This window comes from Amblyomma maculatum, chromosome 3 (assembly GCF_055883805.1).
Source record: "Amblyomma maculatum isolate TAMU_Amacu chromosome 3, ASM5588380v1, whole genome shotgun sequence".
NCBI lineage: Eukaryota > Metazoa > Arthropoda > Arachnida > Ixodida > Ixodidae > Amblyomma > Amblyomma maculatum.
This window is the reverse complement of record NC_139346.1, coordinates 147,545,960-147,556,279: the sequence shown is the minus strand read 5'-3', so window position 1 is coordinate 147,556,279 and position 10,320 is coordinate 147,545,960. Positions and strand designations below refer to the sequence as shown.

Here is a 10,320-nt window from a genome sequence, read left to right as displayed (position 1 = left end):
CTCGAGCTTTGGGGAAGCTTCAGTGTCTAACCATAACAAGAATGAAAAGATCCCGCAAGTAGGTTTAGTAAAGTACGTGCCTCTTCTATGTTTAGATCGGCATGAGAAGCTGTGTCCCCCGCAGTGTAGGCCGCGCCTTAACAACAGAGGAAGCTCCGCGGAAGCAGACACGAGATAGCTGGGCCGTGGGGACAGTGCTGAAGTTAAGAGCACGTGCTCGCTTGGAGGTTTTGTCTCCACTCTTTGCTTATGCAGAGCAGTGAAAAATCCCAAAAGCTCCAAGCGGAAATGTGAAAGCCTGTGGGGTTTCCGCTTAAATCGTTTCTGCCCTCCCACGGCCATGATATCGCGCCGAATACGTGACCTCTGCCGAAATAGAAGCGCGTGTTCCTCGTGCAGTTTAGGGTATAAAAGCGGGAGAGTCCGGAGTAGTAAACCATCTGCATTCAACGCGCTACCGAGAAAGCAGGAGCAGCCGAAGCCATGAACGCCTTGGTGAGCACATACTTAAAGCAATCACTTCGTGTAGTGCATTTTTAAAAGCTCCTCAGGTTTAACGCCGTGCAACGATAATTACTTAAATTGAAAGTGTGTCAGGCGGCTACCAATTTTATGTAAGTGCATAGTGCGTTTGTGTTGCTACTAACGCTGCAAGACCAGAGAAGACCGTAATTAGGATTATAGACAATGTGAATTCCCCGCGTTATTTCTTCGGAAAGAGATATGCAAAAGTGCATTGAGCAATGTAACTGCTCTGAAGCAGTTGCGATAGTTTCGGTTTTGGACAATAATCGTATGAAATCTTTTTTAGAGAAAGACATCTCGCATACCTAACCATTTATCTTGGTGTAATCTCTTGTCCTCACTTCTAAACTCCTATATGAATACAGCAGTTAATTACGAATGGAAGATCATACATCTGTTGTCCACAAAGGGCGGTCACCTTTGTAACCTGGGGTTGGAAATTCTTTGTGCACTTGCAACGCTATGCAACGACCAGGAGAAGCGTCTTCACATATGTGAACCTTCTAACACAGGTTAGTTTAAAATAGCATCCAGTTTAAATGCGGCTACTGTTTTCTACTGCTGGTTTAGCCACATTCACAGAGGTACCTATTTGCGCTACTTTAATTCGAAATATTGATCCTGAATTGGTAAAAGTAAAGCTTTTCAGTAAAAAGGGAACAAAGTACCAAAATTGGCATAGATCAACGGCTATGACACCATACTAGAAGGTCATTACCTTTTGAGATACGCTGGAACTCGCGATAGTGCTATTATGCTTATGCTAACTGGCTTGTAAATGCAACTATATGTAACTGCATTTCTATCATTCGCGGTTATTCGCCCAAAATATCCCTGTACTGAAATAGCATGGCTTAAATTGCTTGTGCAAAATGGATGATATGAAGAAATATTCTTTGCACCACACCTCATGGCACCTTCGAATCATAAGCGTATTCTACTGGTAGACTGAAAAAAAAAAATCATCTCCTGTAACATCTCTCTCGGCAATTAATTGGTAGTTTCATTCGACACTTATCATTGCCGGAAAAGAGATCGTCGTGTTAAAAATGCGAAGAGTTGTATGTTCTCTTAATTTTCCTCACTCCAATGGGTAATTTATTCGTAGCTGCTGCAGCTCATTACAGAAGTTGTCATTGGTCCGTCTGCGGTATTTTATAACTGTCAAGGACCGCACTTTGCTTTTCTTGGGGCAGAAAGTAAAGATACGCCCCAGCGTTAATCACAAAACAAATTTCTGCAATGAAATTTATGCTGATGAAAGCCCGTCTTGTCGTGGAGCTGCATTTACAGATTTTATGTAGCGTACAGCAGGCTTACAAATATTATCCCATAAATACTTTATTTTCAGGTTAAAACACTAATTGTAGAGGTAGAACTCCTAAAAAATTTTCCGATTCAGTCTAGCCATTAAACAAGTACACAAGTGTTCGCCTCTTGTTCAGAAGTGTAAATTGCACCAATCACCAGAGTGAAGTGGCAGAAAATAAAAAAGAGGGCAGGTATTAACCCACATCGATGCTTGCATGCTTTTTGAAATGAAAGTAAAAAGAAATTGTACCGTGCCTATTGTTTATTATTTTACTATCGATTATCTCAAAAAGATGGCTACAACAATGAAATTCCGTCCGCAGAGCATCGTCATCGTCCTCTGCGCCAGCCTAGCCACTGCCATTGCGGGTGGACTTGCTGGTGGCTATGGCCTCGGATACGGTGGTCTTGGCTACGGAGGCTATGGCTTGGGCTACGGCCTTGGCTACGGTGGAGGCTTTGGCGGTGGTGTTGGCGCTGGAGGCTTGGGCGTGAGCGGAGTGGGTGTCGGCAGCAGCGTTGCTCTTCTGAGTGGAGGTCCTGCTTTCGCTAAAGCAGTGGCTGGACCTGCCTTCCTGGTTAGGACGGTGCACCACGTCAACAAAGTTAGCGGTGGAGGAGCCCTCCTCGCTCACTCTGGCCTCGGCGGAGGGTACGGGTTGGGCTACGGCGGTGGATATGGTGGCTATGGATACGGTGGCTATGGCGGCTACGGCTATGGTGGCTACGGATATGGAGGGTACGGCTACAAAGGCTAATTGAACTGATTGTGTACATGGTAGTTTGCAGTTGTTCGTGCATGTGAAAGAAGCACTGCAGAAGCTCTGCTAGGTATTACGCACCCAAAAACGATCAGCGGTTTGCTCTGAATGCGAGACTTCAGGTGAAAGACTGTGCCAGAGTGCCTCGCCAGCTTCGGGCAGCCTGCTCGTCCCGCGCTTCAAGGAATCGTATGCCGATTGCTGCAATGTTTAATTTCAATTTGTCCTCAAGGATAAATAAAACTCGACAGGAATGAGAATGCTCTGTTTTGACGTCTCCTCACTTAACCCCAAACTTTATATCAGAATGGCTGTGAGATGGATGCATAATTCTTTCATCCTTAATTTTTGGTAATTTCAGCTCCCTCTTTGAACAAACTCGGATTCATGAAATCAATGAAATCTTTAAAAAAAAATTAGCCTCAAATTTATAATTATAAAAACACAGGATGAATAGAAGAATACAATCGGCCAGCGATAACTGACTCAATCGGATATAGGCTGCGTTAAGGATTTACAGCCGGGGTGGACATAAGTGAATCATGCAAAACTAGTACCAATGAAACAGTACCATACCCAAATTATGCATTCCATAGCATATTTTACTCAACTGTAGTGTTGATAGGGAAGATTTTGCCTGCCGTAATCAATACCACTGTTCATATTTGTGTTCACGAAGTTATAGTTCCAAAGGATTAGAAACTGCGATCTCCGACATTAGCTATCCTATGTGTTGCATGAGAACAGAACTGATTCTCGATTCAAAAAATTTATACGATCCATACGCTGCAATCAATACGACGTAGACCTTCGAGCTGCTTCTGATTTGTCACTCGAAATATTGCTTGACCTTGACTACTGCCCTAATAAGTAAGTAATTACTCTACCACGTCCACCCAAGCGCAGCTGTATACGGACACACACAAAAAAAACTATGCAGTTTTTGGAAAACTTCGTATTTAAATAAAGATTCGTCCTGGTCCCCTAACTATTGGGCCACAACTGTCCTATTATGAGCTAACAAAGTCATAAAAATGCTGTAAAGGGCACGTTCTCAAGCGCGTCGGTTGTACATAATTAATTAAAGGAAATGCGCAAATAGAGAGAAGGACGAGAAGAGCCCAAGAACGAGCGCATCAGGGGATGCACCCGTCCATCTACTTCTCTCGTCCGTGTCTTTATTTGCGCATTTCCCTTGTTTATGCTTCGGTATTGCGTGTGCCTGGTCACGCCCGCGGGATATAGGAAGACGAGGGGAACAGCGGTATATATAGTTTACCGCGAATACATATTTTTGTTTGAAATAAAAAAGGGCCCTTCATTACCACGATCTGCAGCGTTATAGGCATCGCTACTGAGAAAATGCGGCGCCGGCGTTACAAGCTAAAAGTTAAGGACACGGCGCTAGTACATGATAGCTTAACAACACGAGACATAAATCTCATAATAACTGCCAACTAACGCAATCAGCTACTGGAATTTGGAGGCACCGCTTCCAGCTGTTACCTGCATTCGTACACCAGCTGTCAATAGGTTCCGCGGATTTCAATATACTCTTGAGCTTTGCTCTAGAGAGCGGTGTTGTATCATGGAGAAAACGTGGAGCCCATATTTTAGGAAACAAAACTGAGAACCGACGTTATAGGATTTCAGAAAGATTCCATCAACAACCTTGATAAAAAGGCTACATGATGGAAACGTTAAATCGCAAGTATACAGCTCGCCTTGAGAACGTAGCAGGTAGAGACACCGATATGTTTTTCTCGTTATAATGCGGAGAACCAAGCCATCTATGTCACAACTGCTCTTAGCGTCACTGGGTCTGCAAGGTTTGACGCCTGACGCACCATGTCCTTGTTACGAAGAACGACCAAAGTAAATTCCGAAGTACCTAACCGGCTCCCAATTCACCCAGCCGCCAGCTCAGGCGCCTTCCTAGCGCAACTTGTTTACCGAGCCATCCTGCGTCCTCCGACCCTGCCAGGCGCAGGTCTGCGAGTACGAGTCGGGGAAAGTAGAAACAGTGACCTCCAGGTGCGCGGCCGCTGTTGATAGCACTCCCAAACATCCTCTACCCACGCCCAGTAATACGATCGAAACAATACCGAAATTGTTTCCGCCGACCTGAGAGTGTGTGCTTCCTCGTGAACGCAGGCACCGATTATTCAGTTGAGTCGGGAACTGGCAGTTGAATTGAAAAAGAGATGACGCCATGGCACGGGACAGATTCGTACGGCAGATAGTTATTCAGTCTCGCCGGTTGTAAGATGCACTGCTCAAGTTAGAGTCCTCGAAGCTATTGTTTATTTGCAGTGTACTTGGTAACTTTGGGTGAGTGCACCAGGCAACGTATCCTAGAGGCAGACTTTCCTCTCAAATATGGTGCAGTTAGTGACTTTCAAGAGCGACTTCCTACTGCTCAAGCGCCCCTTGCCGAGCATGATGAAAGATTCGTTATGACATTACGCATCTACGATGGCAATGCTCGCCTACCTTTTCGAGTCATCAAGTTAGTCACAATTAGCTGTGGCGACAACCATACGGGTCAGGGTATCACTGAATTAAACATGCCTGCTATTTTGGAGACAAACATATGTAGCCCATGGTACTGTAATACTTCGTGCTGGTTCTACACAGCTCCTTACTACAAAATTCAGTTCCGAGCACGTACGGTACTTTGGCATGGCACATGCAAGTGCTTATTTTGAAGACATCAACGCTCCAAACGAGTGAATCTCATTCTGTGAAATTTCAGCTGACGATAAGCATCAGCCTTCTCTTTTCATTGATGCCAACTTTGCTTTCTGTTTCGCATCGTCATGCAAATAAAATCGGTGAGACAGCAGCTGCCGAGTATCGAATTATTATCAAAGACCCCGAACGAGCTGTGAAGCAAACCTCTTATCACGTTTCTTCAACGTAAACATATGTGATCAACCATCAAGTTAAGTATATGCGTGATGTTGATATTATACAGCGCTCCTCAAGTTTTTGGCTATATCCTGTTGTGATGGTAAATGAAAAAAAAGTGGAACTTTGCGGTTCTGCGTCGCCTACAGAAAGCTGGACAGTGTGACAAAGAAAAAGTTTACGCCCTTCCTCGAATTGATGCTTCTTTGGATCGTCTTCACCATGGTCATATTTTTCGTCCGTAGATTTGAGAAGCGGTTAGTGGCGAACTGAGGTCGATGAACACGATCGTGAAAAAGAACGGCTTGATTACTCCAGATGGCTGGTATGAATTTAAGGCGCTTCCTTCCGGCATCTCCTTTACACTGCGCACATTCCAACGAATGATGGACACTGCACTGTCCCGCCTCAAGTGGCAAACTTGCCTCGTCTACTTGGAAGATATAGTTGGTTATTCTGAAACGTTTTCAGAATACCTCAGCCATCTTCAAGCAGTCTTGAATGTCATCCGCTCTGTTGGCTTCTCCCTTGAACCGGAGAAGTGTCACTTTGGTACCGGCAAGCTCAAATTTCTAGGCCACATTGTAGCTCCTATGGCACTTGCCTTGAAACTGAAAAGACGACAGCAGTAGTAGAGCTTCGGACACAAACCGAGAAGTGCTCCCTGCGCCAATTTTCACGCCTCTGCGCATATTATAGGCGTTTTGTAACCGATGTGACTAAAATCGCAGAGCTCTTAACTTCTCTTACTAAAGAAGGCGTTTCTTTTCTCTCGTATCATGAACAACAAGATACATTCTCCGACTTTCAAAGACGTCTTTAGGCGTCACCAATATTAGTCCCTTTCGATGGGAACGCCGCTACAGAAGGCCACTCAGACATGAGCAACGTCGGACTTGGCGCTGCACTTGTAAAGTGCAATCCTGCCAGTTTACAAGTACGGCGACGACGGCAGGTCGTCGCCTCCGCTAGCAGTAATCTCTCGTTCCAAAAAGGACTACTTCACCGCGGAAGAGGAATCTCAAGCGGCGCTGTGGACACTCTTTAAATTCAGACCGTACCAGTACGGACAGCCGTTCAGGGTCGTCAGAGACCATCATTCCCTGTGCTGGTTGGCAAACCTCAAGCACGCTACTGGACGTCTTGCCCTGTGGGTTTGCGGCTTCAAGAGTTCAGCGTTACTGTGTTATACATGTCTGGCCAAAACACACAGACACTGATGATTTTTCGCTCGCCCCACTGCGACATGACTTGGAGGATGCTGATCTAGATGAAGACGCCTTCCTTGGAGCAGTAACAACATCAACCCTTAGTCACATGCAGCGTGATGACATTAGTCTTGCCCTGGCTTATCTTTGCGTCCGCTGACCTCCTTTTGTCTACGCAGCGACGCCTAGTACAGACGCACCTTCGCAGCCTCTCAGCTCAAGTACGTTTGTATATAGCGTCTCATTTATATGCATATAACGTCACATTTATGTATAATGTAGGCCTTACGTCACCTGTTCATGTGAAACTGTAGTGTAGGAAACTACGGGCTGCACGCCTCTCCGCCGTAATCATGGACGGGAAGTGAAGACAAGGTTAGATGCGATGCTGCTCAGGTATGGAGCACACGCCTCCCTCTCTAACGCTGAAGAATTCACCCAGGTTGCCGAGGAAGCCCGCCGGTTGGCCAGGCTATATATTTGTCGGCAAAAAAGCCGTGATGCACAGTGATACAACCTTCTTCACTGGAACGTCGAATATCACCGCGGTGGCTAGCTCTGGCAGAGCTAGCCACCCTCATTCGGCAGAAAGGTCACTTTGAAGAAGTTGCGTTGGACGTTTGGCCCTGATGGGATCCTCGCTGGGTTTGTGCCATGGTTTACAAAGTCCTTTCTGAAGAGGCTGTCCACTTTTCGCTTTGTACTCCTCAGTCTGACTTTCCGCATGCCAGGAGACTGGAACCTTAACACTCGGTTCAAGGGCAGTGTTTGTGCAGCTCTTTTGCTATCTTTTGCTTTGTTTATTCCTCCGCCACTCGTTGTTTTGTTGTTTCCTATCTTTTTAGAATAGGGACTGCAACACACATGTATTGTGGGAACTGTCTTAGTGGGATCGTTTTTTGCAATCGGTACAATTCCCTCGTGCAAGCACTAAGATGCCTTTGGGACCGCAAGCTGCCTAATTGTCAGTTGTTTCTTCTCTATTTTCACCACGGACAGTATATGGATCGGCAGCATTTTGATCAGATGCTTGAAAACGGTTTGTATTGTTGGTGAGAAGTACTTCCCTGGTTATTTACGCTCTGTAGGTCAAGAGGCAAAATAGAATGTGATAAATGGATTGCATGAATACTGAACGCGAAGTTGCGAGTGCGAATGTCCAGGTCTTTTTCGCGCTGTTAAGAAATGGATAACAACTCTGCTTTTATTTCTTCTTACTGAACAAAAACGGAATTCATTGTTTATTCCGTTTTCGCAAACAAACGCCAGCTAATGAAACTTCAACCGTTCTCAATGGAGCTATCGTGTTGTTACATGGAATAAATAATGAAATAGATTTTCTATTCTCAGATATTTTAGACAAGAATCCTCTCACTAGTTGATAACTGAACGGTGGTACCAATTCATCAGTCAGTTATGTTCCAAAACAGTGAATGCGTAGGGGAAGGTGCTTTAAACTGAACCAAAACAAATAAAAAAGTGCAACGGGACCGTAGAGAGTGGCTCTATCCTCGTTTACTAATGGAGGTGAGGCGAGGTCTTCCACTGCCCTCTGACATATTGAAATTCGATGGGTCAAGCAATCCATCTGAATGAAATGGTACACTAAAACGTTTCTGATGAGTTCGATGAGATTTAAGGATTCATCCCTAGGGTGCTTGTGTTAATATTGAGAATGGCAATTTATTGAAATGGTCTATCTATGAAGCACTTTAGTCTTTTCTATATACATATATATATATATATATATATATATATATATATATATATATATATATATATATATATATATATATATATATATATATGCTACGGAAAAATGCCGAGAACTTCGCGGATATCATACATGGCGCTGGGAGCTCTTGATTCCTCTGACTTCGCTTACATCCTACACTTCGCCATCTGATTCCGCGAAACAACTCATAACTGGCCTTATTTATGGTGAAGTTGGGTTTTCCTTTAACAAGATGTCTCTAAGTTCTAACGGGTCGTCGATGTAATGTATATCAATATTGCTCGCCCTGCTCGATTCTCCGAGCTGCGATAAGCCTGCACGCCATCGTGACTCTATTCGGAGACTGCTTGAAAACTTGCATCTAGCACAAAAAGGCATCGTAAAGCAATACAACCCCATTCAAACTATATTAACTTCTCGAACTCCCAGGCTTCTTGATTGATCCATTATTAGTTCTCTCTTACTTAACGTGCTTCACGAAATTTCTACTTTCTACTTATTTAAAATCCAAACTATCATTCTTGAGTTTCGAGGCTCATAAATGTTAGTAGTAACTGGTGCTTATTCTATTTGACAGGAAATTAGGTTATGGGGCTTTTTTACACTTGTCTCTGCGTAAAAGGCACATAACAAAGACAATCCCTCTGAGGGAGAACTAAGCTGTTTATGGCGCGAACTGCTTCTATGAGTTTGACTGCTAATCGGCGGGGAAGAAAAGAGCAACGGCTGTCGCCAGTAATCCCTGTACGAAATTTTTTGAGCCAGGGTAAATTTGAAGATGGCAAACGCTATTTCAGGTTATTTTGCATTATCTCCAACTATGATCCGAAATATCATTCAAGCAGCTGCGTGGAGATTGTGATTACCTCAGGAAAATCATGTGGAAACTTTTGTTCTAAAACGTTATGATTGTTCGCATGCCAAATGCTGCCACCGAATGACACAAAAGCTTTATCAGACGCAAGCGACATTTTTCGGGATTCACCTAGCTCAACACAAATGACTACTCAACTTGTTCTTTGAAAGTTGATATTTTTCTGTTTGGGGGCACGGAACATTTTGGTTGATGTGGAATGAAATCTCTCATGTTATTGCTGCAATGCAAGCAAAACGCGCCCGAATTGCACACAACGTCGTATTATTACACGCTTAAACTCGTCGCTCGTAGACTTTGGAGACTCCACAGTCATTTGTTCTATATCAATAAATCTTAGGAGCTTTGTTTATCGCTAACAGCTGAATTGTTATGGATGTACCTTTCTCTGCTTAATGCTAAGGAGCGAAGCAAAACGGGCTTACAAGGACAAAATTTATCTCAAAGCACATTTATTGTTAGATGGAGAGATAAAGCTAAGAAGTGCAGGCAGATATATTAAAAGGGTGACCTTGACGACACTCGGTGTAGCTTGTTGTGAATACAAGGTCGCTTTCACGAAAGTGCTGGTTACAAAGCTGTAACGTAAATATAAAAAAGCTGCTTAAGCTTGGAGCAGTGATTGCCATGAGTATATTAGCGCAGCGAGCAGCTAACTCGGCTTTAAACCAGTCATTTACTACGGCAACTACGATCACGAGGCCACTAGCGAACAAAAAATTGTTTCTCTAAGAAAATAATTTAGGGTGCAAAATAATTTTGTTCCGCACTCAGAACAGGGCGAAAGCTACTCCATTATTAGTAGCTGTGCTGTCCAAATTGTGTGCTCGATATTGGCACGCCTACGCTTTAATACACTGTCCTAAATCAAGTAGTGGTGAATAGCAGCACGAGTATTAGGAAGCATACAAGAATGCTTTCTTACCATAGTGCACTTCATCGGTAATAAGTTTTTTCACGGCACAGCCTTTGTCCCCGCTGCATTTTGAGCCGAGT

The 10,320-nt window shown here is 44.0% G+C and overlaps 1 protein-coding gene across 1 annotated transcript; it reads left to right on the top strand.

The window, feature by feature from the left end:
- Positions 1-483: 483 nt before the first annotated feature.
- On the top strand, positions 484-2,594 carry LOC146196345 (uncharacterized). The gene is made up of 2 exons (XM_084596357.1): positions 484-495; positions 2,160-2,594. Exons 1-2 carry the CDS (start codon positions 484-486, stop codon positions 2,592-2,594), a joined length of 447 nt encoding a protein of 148 aa, XP_084452483.1.
- Positions 2,595-10,320: the final 7,726 nt, after the last annotated feature.